We start from the raw sequence: 17,396 nt of genomic DNA on the forward strand, positions 1-17,396 counted from the left end.
ATCAGGGATCGAACCGGTGTCGCCTGCGTTGGCAAGCGGATTCTTAAGCACTGCTCCACCAGGGACATCCGGTAGTTCTATTTTTAGTTTTTTTTTGTTGTCGTTTTTTGTTTTTGCGGTATGCGGGCCTCTCACTGTTGTGGCCTCTCTGTTGCGGAGCAACAGGCTCCGGACGCCCAGGCTCAGCGGCCATGGCTCACGGGCCCAGCAGCTCTGCGGCATGTGGGATCTTCCCGGACCGGGGCACGAACCCGTGTCCCCTGCATCGGCAGGCGGACTCTCAACCACTGCACCACCAGGGAAGCCCTATTTTTAGTTTTTTTGAGAAACCTCCATACTGCTTTCCATAGTGGCTGCACCAATTTATATTCCCCCCAACAGGCAATCTTGTTTTTGAAGTCCCTTTTACCCCATATAGTGTATGGCCTGACAAGTTTAAGTGAATGTGTGAAGAGTTTTGAAAATGGAAATTTGGGGGACCCTCTCTGCAACTAAGAAAGCCCTGGGAAAAAGTGCCCCGGTGAAGGGGCCTGAGGAGGAGCTGTTAGGTAGGAGGAGAACATGGCGGAACCTAGATCACAGAGGTCAGAAGCCAAGGGAGGAGAGAACTTCAGGGAGAGTTTCTGTATGTCTCTCTCCCACGATCCAGAGACTCCGGTATGACTCAAGGCAGGCGATATGATCTTCAATTGCACCCCATGTCGCCTCCCAGTTATCTCTGTGCTTGACAACTGGGAAGGGAAATCAGAGATAATCACAAGGCCCAGCCCTGGTGCTGACAAAAAAGGGTAACTGGTTACATTGTCTATAAAATCAGAGGGCTGAGGGAACTCAGAGTGGGGTATTCAGTGCAACACAGGAGCCAAAGTCTTTCCTATAAGGTCACATCCAGTTCCAGCCCCTTGGCCGCTCTCCGCATTCTCCTGTTCCCCCACGGGATACCCAGGGAGGGCTAAGTAAAGGCTCAGTGTTGCTTTGAAATAAAGGCACATACTGGCCAGAGATGGAACGGCAGAGAGACTCCTTTAGTCAATTTATGGAGGCCCTAGTGTACCAGACTCTATGCTGAATGCTGGTTTCCTGCCCTTCCTGCCCTCTATTCTCACAGCCAGTAAAGCATAGATGGGGGTAAGGGGTAAGGATGGGAGAGAAATGGTAATCTTCCTTCTAGTCATGAGGGCTTTCTGGAGCATGAGGGGTTTCATCAATTGCTTGAAGTCTAGAAAAGAGGTGATGTGTGTGTGGCCAAGAGGAGACCTAGGAGGTAAGAAGAGGGTCTGAAAAGGCAGGACTGGGGAGGAGGAAAGTGAGACAGACTGGTGGGAAACGAACGCTGGGGACAAGGTTCATGGGGCCTCTGGGGCTCCCGAGGAACTTGTTGAACAGACTCTAGCACCTGGACACCCGGGCCCTTGTGTTGGACTGTTTGCTCTGGGTGGGCGCTTGCCAGGTTGTCAGGAAGGAGGCAGAGGATGATATTCCTGTTGACAACAGAACTCTTACACCCCTATTTCTCATTTAATGCCCACAAAATCCCTCTAAGGAGTAAAACAGAGGCTCACAAAAAAAGCATCCCCGAAAAAGAAGTGGTGGAGCTAGGGAACTGAGTCCCAGGTCCCCCAGAAGCCAAAAGCCACACTCATGGCCCCATATCCCAGGGTAGGGAAACACAAGTCTGGAGTCTGTGCTGTCTAATTGCCTAGAAATCTAAGTAGGCTTACAGGCCTGTTGGGAGAAGACGTGGGACATCCTTAGCAGACTAGACTGAGCAAAACAAAACTTGACTTTCAGGGTCTGGGCAGGGGTAGGAAGAGGGAAGACTCCTGTTCTGAGAGTCAGAAAGTCTGGGTTCCAACTTGTCTGGGCCTCTTGCTTGCTGTGTGAAAGTCACTGAATCTCTCCCAACCTCAGTTTCCTCATCTGTAAAATGGGGATAATAGCACCTACCTCCCAGGGATGACTATGTGAGGACTCAACAAGATAATGCATGTAGAGTGCTTAACACAGCACAGGGCACATTGTAAGGGCTCCGTAGCCTTGTATTTTACTATTACTATTAATATGAGGAGGTTGGGACTTCCCTGGTGGCGCAGTGGATAAGACTCTGAGCTCCCAAGGCAGGGGGCCCGGGTTTGATCCCTGGTCAGGGAACTAGATCCCATATGCATGCCGCAACTAAGAGCTCGCATGCCACAACTAAGGAGCCCACGTACCGCAACTAACACCTGGTGCAACCAAAAAAAAAAAAGAAACGAAAAAAATAGTAAGAAGAAGAAGAGGTTGGGCTGCTTGGTTGCTCTCTCAGGGCCTGGTGCCTGTGGCCTGAACCCTGGTGCCCACAGCTCAAGCTGGGCCTGTCCACTCTTGAGGAACTCACAATCCAGCATCAGGGAGTCCCAGGTCGTGCCACTGTCATCTTCTTATCTGTCTCAGCTGTGCATCCAGTCACATCACAAGGCTTGAAGGAAGGTGCTGAGCTCTCTTCATTTTCTGAATTAATAGTAGGGGTGGGGGACTTCCCCGGAGGTCTAGTGGTTAAGACTCCTGGCTTCCACTGCAGTGGGTGCAGATTCGATCCCTGGTGGGTTAATTAAGATCCCACCAGCCGCACGACAGGCAAAAAAAAAAAAAGGACGGGGGAGAGGATGGGAAGCTCTCAGAAAAAACCTTGTTGATTTGAACTGAAATGACATTAAGCCTTCGTGGAAGTGAGAGGGAGGCGGTGAACCAGCCAGGAATACAGACAATCTGCCCGTTTTTTGCTGGCGCCCACGTCCTCTTTTTGGTCCCTAAGGGCAAGCGCCCGTAACAAATATGGCGGCAGCATCCTCGGGCGCGAACACCTGCCGAAGCAGCGGTCCCGGAGCCACGCGGAGCCAATCGCTGGGCAGGAGCGGAAGAAGGGGCTGGAGAAGCTGCTGGAGGCCTGCGCGCAGGCGCACTGGCTGGCACTGGCTCCGGGCAGCCGCGGGATTAGGCTTCGCCTGCCACAATTTCGGTGAGGGGCCGGCCCGCGGCCGGGGCTTGGGGGCAGGAGCGGGCCGGACTAGGGGCCAATCGGTCACAAAGGACACACCCGAAGGGTACAGGAATGCTGTCTGCTCTGGGAGTCCTGGGGGCTGTCTGTGGGAGTCCCTGAAGTGATCTGGGTGTGGGTTGAGAGAGTGCCTCGGGGCAGGGTGGGAGAAGCTTGGGCTCAAGGGGTGAGGATGGAATTCTTGCAGAGGGACTCCTTGGGGTCGCATGATGCATCAGGCCGGGATCCATTTCATTAACATAATGGCCTTTAACCCTGGTGGCGTTGTAGAACCAATTGGGGAGCTTTAAAAGAACACTGATGCTGGGCCCCATCCTTAGAAATTACGATTTAATTGGTCAAGGGTGAGGCTTGGGCTTTGGTGTTATTGAGCAGCTCCTCAGGTGATTTTAATGTGCAGACAGGCTGGAGAACCACCACATGGTTCAGTGCCAGCTATTGAGTAAGGAACTCCTGGGTTGTTCCCAGACTCCTCTGTGGCTTGCGAGGGGTGCATGGTCCTGAGGTGAAGTTGCTGATCCTCCAGTGCTGCTGTAGTAACCTGCGGAGCAGGGAGGGAAAGGGAGAAGGTCCCTCCCCCAGTAGGGTGAAGTTCGTTTCCAGCCTGAGGAGGAGGATGGGCCCATTAGTCACTGCATGGAAAGTGGGCACCCCTCCAGGGTTGGGCGTCCCCAACAGCCCTGCCAGGGCTGGTCCTGCCGTGGGGAGACTGAGCAGGGAGACAAAGGGGGTGTGAAACGAGAAACACAGAAGACAATTCAGAGGTCACCGGCTTGTTGAAAAAAGGACACACCTAATATTTGCGCAGGGTATAATACCTTTCATATTCATTTGATACTCCCGGAACAGGCAGGGAATGGAATTTTCTCCCGCTTTGCAGGTGTAGGAATAAACTCAGAGAGCTAGTTAGTGATAAGGTTCAAACTTGACCCAGGGCTCCCAACTCCAAATTAAGCTTATTAGTAGATTTTTTCCCTCCATACTAATAGCTTCTCATACGGTCTCTAGTCCTTCTGAAAGGAATCAGAAGCTAACACCCACCCTCATTCTGAAGCCCCTCACCCCAGGGGCCCAGTCTGTCATTCTTGGTTTCCTCTACCAAATTCATCAGCCCCCTACTCACCACAGGCTGGTTCAGAAATCAGGGAGCTGCTACTGTTTCTATCATTTTCTGGTTCTTTATCTCCCAGAAGCCTGATGGGGTGAGGAGGGGAGAGTTTTTACATGATGCCGGGGGCTCCTTCTAAACATCTGATTCTGTCACCTGGCCACTCCCAGTGCCCCCCATCCTATTGTCCTCAGGATAGGATCTTGTGTGTGGTTTCCAAAGCCCTTCCTGATCTGGTGTGTATCGATTTTCCTTAGCACACGGGTGAAAGCTTAATAAGCGTTACATTTTGTTATTATCACTGTTCCTCTTTGTTGCCTCACCTGTTGCCTTGCTGTCCATGTCTCACATCAGGGTTCCCCAGGTTGCCTCTTTTTGACTCCCACAGCCAAGCAGAATGCAGAGCTGAGGGGCACAGTGGGATCTGGGGAGGACACTCCTCCTATGGCTGCTGCTCTCTCGTTGGGCTGCGGATGTCCATATTGGCCTTTTAGGGGCAAATTGACCCAGAAGGTATTAATTGAGCACTTACTGTGTGGTGAAGGAGCCTGGTGGAAGCTGGGAGTCCAGATCAGGGGCAGGTCTGACCTGGCCCTGCCTTTAAGGAGCTTGGGTGCTGGAGAAGGGTTAGGGAGACATTTGGATCCTGATACAGAGCCAAGGGTCCTGAAAAGGGGAGAGAACACCTGACTGGGTGCCCTTGGGAAGGTATGTGCCCCTGAACTGGGCCTTGCTTGAATCAGCAGGATTTGATACAATTGTGGTGGTGGTATGGGCCTAGTGATGTGAGAAATGCTGAGTTCTGGGGATTTTTTTTTAGTCAGAAGCACCTGTTTTGAATTTTGGCTCTAGCACTTAATAGCTGTGTGATTTGGGGCCAGCTATTTAACCTTCAGAGCCTTGGTTTCTTCACTTACAAGATGAGGATGGAAATAGTAACAAGAGTTGTAAGGATTCATGATGACAGGTGTAAAAACTAGGCATATCCTATATGTCTGAGAAATGGTATGTAGTTACATCTAGGGTGTTTTAGGTGGAAGGAACAACATGAACAAAGGTTGGAGGTGGCATTTAAAAAAGAATTTGATGGATGGCAGGATATACCAAGCAGTGAGAAGCATCAATGTTGAGTGCTGAAAAGACAACTTCAGTCATGTATTTGGCAGAGGGGACACTGACTGCAACTCTTTAAAGATCATAAAGCCAAACTTCAGAGACATGAAAAAGAAGAAGAATAGCTACATTTAAAAAATTTTTTTATTTATTTATTTTTAGCTGTGTTGGGTCTTCGTTGCTGCGCGTGGGCTTTCTCTAGTTGCGGTGAGCCGGGGCTAATCTTCGTTGTGGTGCGTGGACTTCTTATTGCGGTGGCTTCTCTTCTTGTGGTGCACGGGCTCTAGAGCGCAGGCTCAGTTGTGGCGCACAGGCTTAGTTGCTCTGCGGCGTGTGGGATCTTCCCGGACCAGGGCTCGAACCCGTGTCTCCTGCATTGGCAGGTGGATTCTTAACCACTGTGCCACCAGGGAAGCCCATGAATAGCTACATTTTATTGAGGGTCTTCTCAGTGCCAGGCACTAGGCTTGGTGCTTTATATATCTTTTGCATTTCAGCCCTACAGCAATCTAAGAGGTTGGCGTTGTCATCCCCACTTTATAGATGAGGAAACTGAGGCCCAGGGAGAGGGAGTGGCTAGCTCAAGGCCACACAACTGGGACCATACCAGCTGGGGGCGTGGGAGATGGGCTCTGGGGCCACCAGCAGGCTCTCTTGCTAGGTGCCAAGGTGAGGGTAGAGTTGGTTGCCGGTTACAGGTTATCTCAGCCAGGTTATGCAACTAGGCTGGTGTGGGCCACAAGCCTTCCTCCCCCGAGAGGCAGGGCTGTTGTTCTCTGTGGGGGTGGGGAGGGCTATTAGAGGAAGCAGTTCCTGACTGAGGAGTGGAATCTGGAGTGACCCTGCATACTCCTCCCCCAGCTTATTTTCCCGGGCAGAGGCTTACCTGGACAGGTTGCTTTGCCTCTAGATCTGGTCCATGGTAGTGGTCTGTCTCTGTGGTCTGTCTCTGGTACTCATGAACATCATCTGGGCCCGTGCTCCTTGCAGGCCGTCCTCTTCTGACTTTCCCCCTTGTGCCTTGATTTTTCTCTCAAACTCCCCTACCACAGGAAGGGGCCTGATTACCAGCATATTCCCCTGCTCCTACCCTGATCTGTTATAAGTGAGCCCAAGGAAATGCCAGTTTCTGAGCACATTTCTGTCGGTGCTCTGGGCTTCCTAGACATAGTTTAATCCTCCCTGCATTCCTATAAAGATAGGCACTGTTACTCCCATTTTACAGGTGAGGAAACCAAGGTTCAGACAAGCTCAGACCTTGCCTGCAGTTACAGTTAGTAGAAAGTTCAGTTGAGATGTAAACCCAGGCCATTCTGATGGCAAAAGTCATACTTTTTCCATCTCACCGCACTTTGAGGTTTTCTACTGTTGCCCCAGCGTGGGCGCAGGGAACCAGGGGCTGGAGGCTGGGGACCTTGCCTGTAGGGTCCATCTTCTCCAGTAACCAGGGCAGGCCACTGGACATCTGGGTAGGGGTGCCAGGAGATTTCACTCCCTTTGGACAAAGGCTTTCAAGGTGAGGGAGGGGAGTTCTGAAAGGCCCTGGGGAATCGGAGGAGGTGACCTGGCTTAAGGATAGCAGCAGAGGTGTAGTACATGGTGCTTTACAGCCCCAAAGCACCTTTAGCTTAGCACACCCCGTCCTTGTGTGGTAGGTATGGAGGGTCTGGGAGGCTCGACAGTAGTAATCTCTGAAGTTTGGGTGCTCACTGCACTTCCTGTGCTCATTGCGTTAGAGTATTTTCTCATGGATTGCTAACCGTAGCCTTAGGAAGGTTGGCCCCATTGTGCAGATCAGGAAACAGGCATAGAGAGGTTTAGCAAATTGCTTCAGGTCACACGGGTAGGAAATGGTGGAGTTGGGACTTTGGAGACCTCCAGTTGTGTCTTCTTTCCACTATGTTACTTGGAAAGTGCCAAGGAAACGTAAAGGGTGATAGCTACGTTCCTGATCTCAGTTGTGGTGACAGTTTCACAGGCGTACCTCTGCCCAAACTGATCAGACTGTACACTTGGAAAATGTGCAGATTATTATTATTTGGGGGCGGGAGGTCTTTTTTTTTCTTTTTTTCTTTTGGCCACGCTGTGCAGCTTGCAGGATCTCAGTTCCCCAACCAGGGATTGAACCCAGGCCATGGCAGTGAGAGCCCAGAATCCTAACCACTAGGCCACTAGGGGACTTCCTGATATGCAGATTATTATGTGTCAGTTGTACCTCAATAAAGCTGTGAAAAAAAAAAGTATCTCCCACCAAATGTTTCGTCAGGGGCTCAAAGCCCCCAGGGAGAGGCCACCTGGATATCCTCCAGCTCTGGGACAAGGTGGCATCATTATGGCCTGGGAGAGATTCTCACAGACTTAGCGGCTGCTTTCAGGTAGTTTTGGCCACTCCTCCTTCTCTCATTGCTCCACCACTAGGCGTGGGCTGGCACAAGGTTGGCACAGGGGATGGGGGGCTGCATACCGATCTCTTGAGTGAATTGCCACTCAGCTTCCATTGAGCCTGAGAGAGACCCCCATGAGATACTGTCCTTATTCTCCCCGCAGAGCCTCTTTCTTACCAGTCACTCCTATAGCAAGAGTGGCTGAGTCCAGAGAGGGAGAGAGAGGGGGAAGACACAGGCCCTGCGCTGGAGAACCCCACAGTCAGGCTGGAGTGTGGGCAGGTAGGAGAGTGCTGTGCAGGGGCAGGAGGCACCAGTGAGGGCCAAGGAGTTGGAGAAGGTCTTCTCGACATGGTGCTGGCTCCTGAGGGATGAGTCAGATGGAGATGAAGACATGGGCAGGGTGCTTCTGGTAGGAGGCACCATCAAGAACAAAGGCCTGGGGGCTTCCCTGGTGGCTCAGTGGTTAAGAATCCGCCTGCCAATGCAAGGGAGATGGGTTCGAGCCCTGGTCCGGGAAGATCCCACATGCTGCGGAGCAACTAAGCCTGTGTGCCACAACTACTGAGCCTGTGCTCTAGAGCCCACGAGCCACAACTACTGAGCCCTCATGCCACAATTACTGAAGCCCTCGCGCCTAGAGCCCGTGCTCCGCAACAAGAGAAGCCACCACAATGAGAAGCCCACACACCACAATGAAGAGTAGACCCCGCTCGCCGCAACCAGAGAAAACCTGTGCGCAGCAACGAAGACCCAATGCAGCCAAAAATGGATAAATAAATAAATAAATTTATTAAAAAAAAAAAGAACAAAGGCCTGGCCAGAGGAGACAGTGGCTTGAAGATCCATGGCAGTCTGGGCTGGTCTGGCGGAGAGAGGCCAGACTACAGAGGCCCTTGAAGGCTGAGCAGGGAAGGGGAGCCATGTTTGCTCATGGGGCAAGAACAGGGCCTGGGGGGTCACCACATTTGGACTGGGGCTGGAGTCGGTTCTCCAGGGCCTGACTCTGATGGGGAAACAGAAGTTTCTGTTCTGCATGTGTGCGTGCAAGCATACGGACATATAAATGAAGCCCATGGGTAGGCTTGGGTCACGAGGACTCAGAGAGAAAACTTCTGAGGAGGTGTATAAGTTTTAGGGCTGCCACAAACTGAGTGGCTTAAGGCAACCTCACAGTTCCTGTAGGGTAGAAATCCAACATCAAGGCATCAGCAGGGTCATGTGCTCTCTGGAGGGAGGCTCTAGGAAAGAATCCTTCCTTGCCTCTTCCTAGCTTCTGGTGGTTGCCCGCAATCCTTAGTGTTCTTTGGCTTGTAGATGCATCACTCAACTTTCTGCCTGCATCTTCACGTGGCTGTCTTCCTTTTGTGTGTGTCTGTCTCTGTGTCCAAATTTCCCTCTCCTTTTAAGGATACCAGTCATTGGATTAGGGCCCGCCCTAACTCAGTATGACCTCATCTTAACTTGGTTACATCTGCAAAGATCCTATTTCCAAATAAGGTTGCACTCACAGATACTGGGGGTTAGGACTTGAACTTATCTCTTTGGGGCACATTCAACTCAGAACAGGGAGTTTGAGAGAAGGAAGCCCCCATAGCTTCCCTCTGGGGGTCAGACAAGCACACATGAGATTATTTTTCTGAAAAGAGAACAACAGCTTTGAATCTAAAGAGACAGATAGACTTAATGCGTGGCTGCTTAAAGTGTGGTCATGGACCAGCAGCATTGGTGCCACCTGGGAGCCTGTTAGAAATGCAGAATCTCAGATTCCTCCCCACGCCTATGGAGGCAAAATCTGCATTTTAACAAAGTCCCCCGGTGACTTGGAAGCACATTACAGTATGAGAAGCGCTGCTTTATTAAAAATCTGACTTTTATTTACTTTTCCATCCATGGTCAGTCTAGCCTGCTGGTCTCTGTGCATGAGTCGGCCTGGTTGGGAGCAGGCACTCGTGCTGTCCTTTGTTCTCTCTCTCTTTTTTTTTTTTGCGGTACGCCGGCCTCTCGCTGTTGTGGCTTCTTCCTGTTGCGGAGCACAGGCTCCGGACGTGCAGGCCCAGCGGCCATGGCTTATGGGCCCAGCTGGTCCGCGGCATGTGGGATCTTCCTGGACCGGGGCACGAACCCGCATCCCCTGCATCAGCAGGCGGACTCTCAACCACTGCACCACCAGGGAAGCCCTGTTTTCTCTTTTCATGTAACATGTTCTTGAGTTTCTCTCCCCTGTGTTGAGGTTGCCCACGTACTTGGCCTTTCTGGAGATCATCGGGCTTGTTGAGCCTGTCCCTTTGTTGTGTTCCTGGGCTGTGTCCAGCTTTTGGCTGTTTATAAATGTTGCTGCCATGAACAGCTCTGTACATGTTCCCTTGGGGTTAGTTCCTTGAGGTGGAATTTCCGGAATCAAAGTGCGTGAGCAGTTGTGGACTCTTATCATATCTTATCACTTGTATATCCCTATGAAACCTGCCATCACAGCAGGTTTCTCCATTCTACCCAGCAGTCCATAGGAACCCAACTTGGGAGGTCAAGTGGCAGAAAAGCCTTTGGAGCCAGACAGGTCAGGGTTCAAATCTGCTACTTTTTTGCTGTGCAACACTGGGCAAATTACTTAACATCTCTGAGCTTGGGGTTGCTCTCCTATAATATTGTAATAGTGCTGTAAACTCTGTAGGGATTTTATAAAGATGATAATGAGATCACTAACGTCCATTTATTGAGCACTCCATGAGTTACCTCATTTAATCCTTACATTCCTCTGAGTAGCCATGATCATCCACTTTTCCTTTTTACAGAAGAGAAAACTGAGGCTGGGGTTAAGTAGCTTGCCCGAGGTGCCACTGTAGGCACAGTATGTGCCCAAGCCCAGGGTTGTCATGTCTGGACCGTTAAGGTTGAGTAAAGTATGGATGAAAGAAGATACTGAGCACAGCGCGCTAGCACGTGACCTGGCTCAGCACTTGCTGGCTGGCTGCCTTCTCTTCCCACGCCTTTATCAGTTTCCTTGGGTTACTCTCCAGTAGTGGTATCTAGTCCAGCATTGTTTTAGCTGGACATCGTTGACGATTCCCCAGTTTTGTTTTATGTACAGACTTTCTCCCAGTGAGATGACTCAGAGGTCTGGGGTTAGATCAGCTGGCTCTGATGCCTGCAGCTAACTGGCTTCTTCTTCCCCAGGGACAAGGATGGCCAGACTGCCCGTGGCCATGAGCGCTCCTCAGTACTCCTGGGGCTGAGGCTGGGCTGGCCGCCATGGGGCTGGGTGGGCCCTGGGCCTGGCTGCTGGGCCTGCCCACGGCCATGGTCTATGGCTCCCTGGCCCTCTTCATCTCTGTCCTGCACAATGTGTTCCTGCTTTACTACGTGGACACCTTTGTCTCAGTGTACAAGATCAACAAAGCTGCCTTCTGGGTCGGAGAGGTAGGCCAGAGATGGGGCAGCTAGCCAGGGTGGGAGCCAGGCAGATGGCAGGGCTGGATCCTGCCCAGCCAGGAGCTTGGGGCAAGGCCGGGTTGCCCACCGAGATTCAGCAAGAAAAGCTGGAGCTGGAGGCCTTGATGACTCCTCAGTGAGGATTACACCAGCTCTCCTGGCCTCTGTCTTGTGAGCCAGGCACTGTTCTATGTATGCACATTTATAATATATTCACATATATTTATCAGCTGGGCCCTGGATGGGTGGGAGTTTGATGGGACAGTCACTATGGGTTATAACAGAGGGACTGACCTGAGCAAAGGTTTGCAGGAAGGAAAGCTGGGGTCATCTCTGAGAGGTGGTGAGCAGGCTGGGATGGAGAAAGCCCCGGAGAGGAGGCTGCCTGGAGCCCACCTGCCCGTTTCCCCTCTGCCCACAGACGGTGTTTCTCCTCTGGAACAGCCTCAATGACCCCCTGTTCGGCTGGCTGAGTGACCGTCAGTTCCTCAGCTCCCAGCCCCGGTTTGTTTCCCGAGGATGGCTCAGAGCTGGTTCTGTCCCACCTACCCCCTCCCAGAGCTGGAGGACCCCTTCCTGTGTTTGGGGTGGGGAAGAAAGGGAGACCATTTCCAGCTGTTGTGCAGTCTTCCTCCTTTCCCAAGGTCAGGCAGACTCTGTCCAGTTTGAAGAAGTGGCCTTGGCTGGCTGCTGCCTTGCTCAGCTCAGGGAGAAATGTACCCCCGCTTGGTTTATCAGGCCCTCAGGACGGGGCTCTGTGCAGCAAACACTCTGCTGCTTCTGGCACATTTCTTTAGCCCATCCCTGCTCGGGCCCATCACTGCCCCCAAGCTTGAGGAATGGGTATCCCACCACCCTTTGGCCATCAGCCCTGGCAGGCTGGTAAGAGAGCAGAGGGGAGAGTGTACCCACTGGTGAGTTGTGCTTCCTAAATCAGGGGTTGAACTCAGGGCTCAGTGGGACCACCCTGGTGTGAGTCTCATGCTCTGGGCCTCTGTTGTTCCCTCCTCTGGGCCCCGGGCAGGGGGAACTGGGGCCTGCCAAGGCTGTAGGGGCATCTCCCAACAGCACCCCTCTCCCTGGCAGGTCAGGCGCCAGGCTCTCCTCAAGGGCCGTGGTGCTGGCACGGGTGCGGGCGCTGGGCTGGCATGGGCCGCTGCTGGCGCTGTCGTTCCTGGCGTTCTGGGTGCCCTGGGCTCCAGCTGGCCTGCAGTTCTTGCTGTGCCTGTGCCTCTATGATGGCTTCCTGACGCTCGTGGACCTGCACCATCATGCCTTGCTGGCTGACCTGGCCCTCTCAGCCCACGACCGCACCCACCTCAACTTCTACTGCTCCCTCTTCAGTGCGGCTGGCTCCCTGTCTGTCTTTGCCTCCTACGCCTTCTGGAACAAAGAAGACTTCTCTTCCTTCCGTGCCTTCTGCCTGGCACTGGCCGCTGGCTCTGGGCTGGGCTTTGTGGGGGCCACACGGCTGCTGAGGTGGCGGGTGGAGGCGGCCAGCAGGGAACCGGGGTGCCCAACCCTGGCTGTGGATGGCGGGTGAGTGGCCAGCTCTGGCTCTCCAGGGTCCTGCCAGCACTCTGCTGGGTGTGACTGCCATGCTGGGGCCCCTGGCTGGTGGATGGTTGCCAGGTGGGGGATGGCTCTGGCCCAGCCTAGGCCGTTCTTGAATCCCCTCTGCCCTGTAGCCTGTGTGAAGAAGAAGAGCTGCTTCTTGGTGGTGAGGAGACGGGCAGCATCACCTTGGGCCAGTACCTTCGGCAGCTGGCCCGCCACCGGAACTTCCTGTGGTTCGTGGGCATGGACCTGGTGCAGGTACGGGAGCAGTGCCTCCACCCAGGATGGCTACGAATTTCTCACTCAAGGGAACAGGCTCCTCAGAAGCTGGGAAATCAGTTCTGGCCTCGCCTGAGAATGGCTGGGCCATTCAATGGCAGGAGCACGATTTGGGTTGTTAGATACCTGGATTCTAGCAGCATCTGAGCTCCTAGCTCTCTGCGTCATCTTAGGCTTGTCTCAGTCTCTCGGGGCAGCCATCTCCTCACCTGCAAAGTGAGGATATGAAAAAGAGGTGCCCCTTTGGAGACTTTTAAAACACCACATGCCATACCTAAAACATCTGTAGTATATAAGCCAACCAAATTTAGAAATAGATTGTTTTTGTGTCATTTAGCTTGTTTTAGCATTGATAGGTTTTATAAGAGAAAAAGCTTTTAATTGTTCTAATGACAATTTTTTCATTCCTTCTAACTTTTAGCAAACTTGATGAGCATAGGAAGTTGGTTTCAGGTTTTGTTGTTGTTGTTTTTTGCGGTATGCGGGTCTCTCACTGCTGTGGCCTCTCCCGTTGTGGAGCACAGGCTCCAGACGCGCAGGCTCAGCAGCCATGGCTCACAGGCCCAGGCGCTCCACGGCATGTGGGATCTTCCCGGACCGGGTCACGAACCCGTGTCCCCTGCATCGGCAGGCGGACTCCCAACCACTGTGCCACCAGGGAAGCCCTGGTTTCAGGTTTTGTTCTGGCATGTTCCACGCCGAGGGACACGGGGGTGGAGGCCGCTCTTGCTCCTGCTGCCCCACCTGCTGGCTTCTGCCCTCTTCCTGGCCTCCTCACTGTCCCTGTTGGTTGCAGGTCTTTCACTGCCACTTCAACAGCAACTTCTTCCCCCTCTTCCTGGAGCATCTGTTGTCAGACCACATCTCCCTCTCCACTGGCTCCTTCCTGTTGGGTGAGTGGGTGCCTTGGGCAGGCCGGAAGGACAAAGGCTTGCACCCCAGAACCCCTAACCCGGCTGTAGGCACAGCCGCCTCCCCAGCTGGGGCCCAGGTGGCAGAGGGCAGAATCCGTGCTGGGGTTGCACCTCCAGCCCCCGGCTCTGTTTTCCAGAGGGAGGGAGGGAGCCTCTGTGGGTTTGAGTGGGTAGGGCTGCCCTCATGGTGGTCCTCTGGGTGGCGGTGACACCCAGAGGTGAAGTGGTACAGTGGCTGGTTCACAGGGAGGACTACTGTCCTGACAGGCCTGGGTGTGTGTATTGACCGTGCTTATTCACTGTGTGGCCTTGGGTGTGTTTTATTTCATCTCTTTGGGCCTCCACTTCTCTGTAAAGTAGGAATGATAATAGTACTTACCTTAAAGGGTCGTGAGGACTAAATAAAAGGGTGTGGAGCTCTTAGCACGGAGCCTGAACCTCGTTAGTGTTGGATTAGTGCAAACTCTGATCCCGATGGCCAACTGTGGGCAGTTGTGGAGGTTGTGGCAGTGCCCCCTGACGAGGGTGCACCCCCTTCCCCAGGCATCTCCTATGTTGCTCCGCATCTCAACAATCTCTACTTCCTGCCCCTGTGCCGGCGCTGGGGCGTCTACGCTGTGGTGCGCGGGCTCTTCCTGCTCAAACTGGGCCTGAGCCTGCTCATGCTGTGCGCTGGCCCCGACCGCCCTGGCCTGCTCTGCCTCTTCATTGCCAGGTATGCCCTGCCCTCCTCCATCCCCGCACCTCTGTCCCACCCCTTCATTTTTGTCTGCTCTCTCCGCCGGCAGCAACCGTGTCTTCACTGAGGGCACCTGTAAGCTGTTGACCTTGGTGGTCACTGACCTGGTGGACGAGGACCTGGTGCTGAACCACCGCAAGCAGGCAGCCTCAGCGCTTCTCTTTGGCATGGTGGCCTTGGTGACCAAGCCAGGCCAGACCTTCGCCCCGCTTCTGGGCACCTGGCTGCTGTGCTTCTACACAGGTGAGAGCCCAGGGGCTGGCACAGGGCTCTGGAGGCTCCAGGAAGCACAGCTTACCGGGTGTACCAGCTGATCAGCCTGGGATCTGGGTCCATTGAGGGAGAGAATGGCAACCAGCCAACAGAGGCTGGGTCTGGGCCACCCCCGGCTGCCACCCCTCCTCTGCCTCTCTGCATGTGGGTAGAGGAACTGGGTTACACTCTTTCATTCGTTCATTCAACAAATATGTATGGAATACCTTCTCTGCCAGGTGCTGCTCTAGGTGCCTCTAGGGAGGGAGATAACAAAATAAGACAGACAAGGTCTTTGCCATCGTGGAGCTTATATTCTAGTCAGGGTGTGGGGGTAGGGTCGGCAATAAACAGCCAAACAGGTAGTGATAAGTGCGTTGGTAAAAACCAGCCATTGTGACTGAGAAGCTGCTTAGTGTGGTCCGGGAAGGTCTCTCTGAGGAGGTGACACCCAGGATGTGAACTGAATGGCGAGGATTTGGTCTACATAGATCTCAGCAAATCCCAGACAGAGAGAACTGGAAGTGGGCCCAAGTTATCAAGAGTGGTTTGGCAGACTTCCCTGGTGGTGCAGTGGTTAAGAATCCATCTGCCAATGCAGGGGACCCGGGTTCGAGCCCTGGTCCGGGAAGATCCCACATGCCACGGAGCAACTAAACCCATGTGCCACAACTACTGAGCCTGTGCTCTAGAGCCGTGAGCCACAACTACTGAGCCTATGTGCCACAACTACTGAGCCTGCGCTCTAGAGCCGCGAGTCACAACTACTGAGCCCACGTGCCACAACTACTAAAGCCGGCACGCCTAGAGCCCGTGCTCTGCAAAAAGAGAAGCCACCGCAGTGAGAAGCCCGCGCACCGCAACGAAGAGTAGCCCTGGCTCGCCGCAACTAGAGAAAGCCCGCACACAACAACGAAGACCCAACGCAGCCAAAAATAAAGAAATAAATTTATAAGAAAGAGTGGTTTGGAGATGAGGCTGGAAAAGTGAAGAGGGCTCTGTAGATCTGGGCAGGGTGTGAATTTTATTCTCAGTGCAGCTATTGGGTGGCTTTTAAGTAGGGGAGTGGCCTCGTCTGATTTACACGCTTTAAAGTTCGCTCTGACTGCTGCACGGAGGATGGGCTGTAGGGAGGCTGTGGCACAGGCGATGGAGGCTTGGAGCAGGTGGGGCTGGGGGCTGAAAAGAAGTGTTTGTTTTGGGCTGTGTTTTGGAGTTGGGGGAAGTGAAGGATTGGCTGTCGGGGAGTGGTGAAATTAACTGAGGAATCTAGGAAGACTTCGAGGTTATTGGGGGGATGGCGGTACCATTCCCCAAGAAGAGAAGAACAGGGGAGAAGCAAGTCTGGGGGAGGAATCAAGAGCTGCCATTTGGACACGTGCCCGTGGCGTGTGAGATGCGGCACCATGGACTGTGGAAGAGACCAGGGCTGACCTGTTCTTTCTGCGGACTCTCTCATCCTAGGTCATGATCTCTTCCAGCAGCCCGCACTGACGCCTGTGGGGAGTGCCCAGCCCTGGCCAGAGCCCCCGGCTCCACCCCCACCACAGGCCCCGACGCTCCGCCAGGGCTGCTTCTACCTGCTGGTGCTGGTGCCCATCACCTGTGCTCTGCTGCAGCTGTTCACCTGGTCCCAGTTCACGCTGTATGGGAGACGCCTGCATGCGGTCAAAGCCCAGCGTCAGAACCTGTCACGGGCCCAAACCCTGGACATTAAGATGGTGTGAGGGGAGCGGCAAGGCCACCCTGCTGAGGACACTACCTGCAGCCCTGGGCGGCCAGTCTCTTTCGCCTTCCTGGGGTGCAGCCTGGAGGACAGATGGCGGAGTGGGAGCTCCTGGGGCTGTGCAGGGAGCGACACTGAGGTCTAAGTTCCTGCTTGGCTGTCGGGCTCAGCTTGGGCAAGGGTTGGGGCGTTTGTGCTCAGGGACCCGCTTCCTCCTATGTGGCAGGAGGAAGAAGAGGATCACGAAGGGAGGGGGCCCACCCTGTGGTCACGTGGGGTTGCTGTGGGCACAGAGGCCTATCCCCCTTCCTGGCTGGGGCTGGCGCCCTATGTGGGCTCGGAAACCACTTTGGCCTAGTCAGAGGAAACTGAGTCCCACCTGCTCCTTGTGGTGGCTTCTCTCAGAACTCTCTGCCTCAGCTGTGCGTGGAGTGGCGCGCCCTAGCTGCTACAGGGCGCCCGCGTCCCCATCTGGCCTCTCAGCGATGTTCATTCCATCACAGACTGATTGAAGTCGGTCATTTCTATTCCCACTCCTGAGGTCTGTGCTGTGTGTGGGAGTGGTGGGTTGGGGAACAGGATTCCTTACTTAATAAGAGCAGCCTGAGAGCATTTCAGAGATGAGTGGGGGGCCACCCACATCAGAGTCACTGGGGTAGCAGGGAGAGCCTGCAGGCCCGTGGCCGCATGGGCCCTTGGGAGCGAAACAGCTTTCAGGCCTGCATTCGTAGCCCCAGTGCGTTTCCCATGTACCACTGCTGGACATGGTGGGCAAGGAGGAGTGGCCACTTCTAGGCTAGAGGTCCTTAACCTTGGAGTTGCTGGGGAGCTTGCAAAGATGCTGGTGTCTGAGTTGTT

At 53.8% G+C, this 17,396-nt stretch overlaps 1 protein-coding gene across 1 annotated transcript; it reads left to right on the top strand.

The window, feature by feature from the left end:
* Window positions 1-2,898: 2,898 nt before the first annotated feature.
* On the top strand, window positions 2,899-17,071 carry MFSD13A (major facilitator superfamily domain containing 13A). The gene is made up of 9 exons (XM_032608053.1): window positions 2,899-2,998; window positions 10,817-11,059; window positions 11,493-11,575; window positions 12,158-12,610; window positions 12,760-12,886; window positions 13,704-13,800; window positions 14,365-14,536; window positions 14,610-14,803; window positions 16,277-17,071. Exons 2-9 carry the CDS (start codon window positions 10,892-10,894, stop codon window positions 16,537-16,539), a joined length of 1,557 nt encoding a protein of 518 aa, XP_032463944.1. The 5' UTR covers window positions 2,899-2,998; window positions 10,817-10,891; the 3' UTR covers window positions 16,540-17,071.
* The last annotated feature ends 325 nt before the right edge of the window (window positions 17,072-17,396 follow it).

Source organism: Phocoena sinus, chromosome 16 (genome assembly GCF_008692025.1).
Source record: "Phocoena sinus isolate mPhoSin1 chromosome 16, mPhoSin1.pri, whole genome shotgun sequence".
NCBI classification, from domain to species: Eukaryota; Metazoa; Chordata; class Mammalia; order Artiodactyla; family Phocoenidae; genus Phocoena; species Phocoena sinus.

Coding starts and splice junctions, on each gene's coding strand:
- MFSD13A (XM_032608053.1), top strand. CDS start 10,892: ATGGGGCTGGGTGGGCCCTGGGCCTGGCTGCTGGGCCTGCCCACGGCC. Junction 11,060..11,492: donor CTGCCTTCTGGGTCGGAGAG/GTAGGCCAGAGA, acceptor CTCTGCCCACAG/ACGGTGTTTCTCCTCTGGAA. Junction 12,611..12,759: donor ACCCTGGCTGTGGATGGCGG/GTGAGTGGCCAG, acceptor TCTGCCCTGTAG/CCTGTGTGAAGAAGAAGAGC.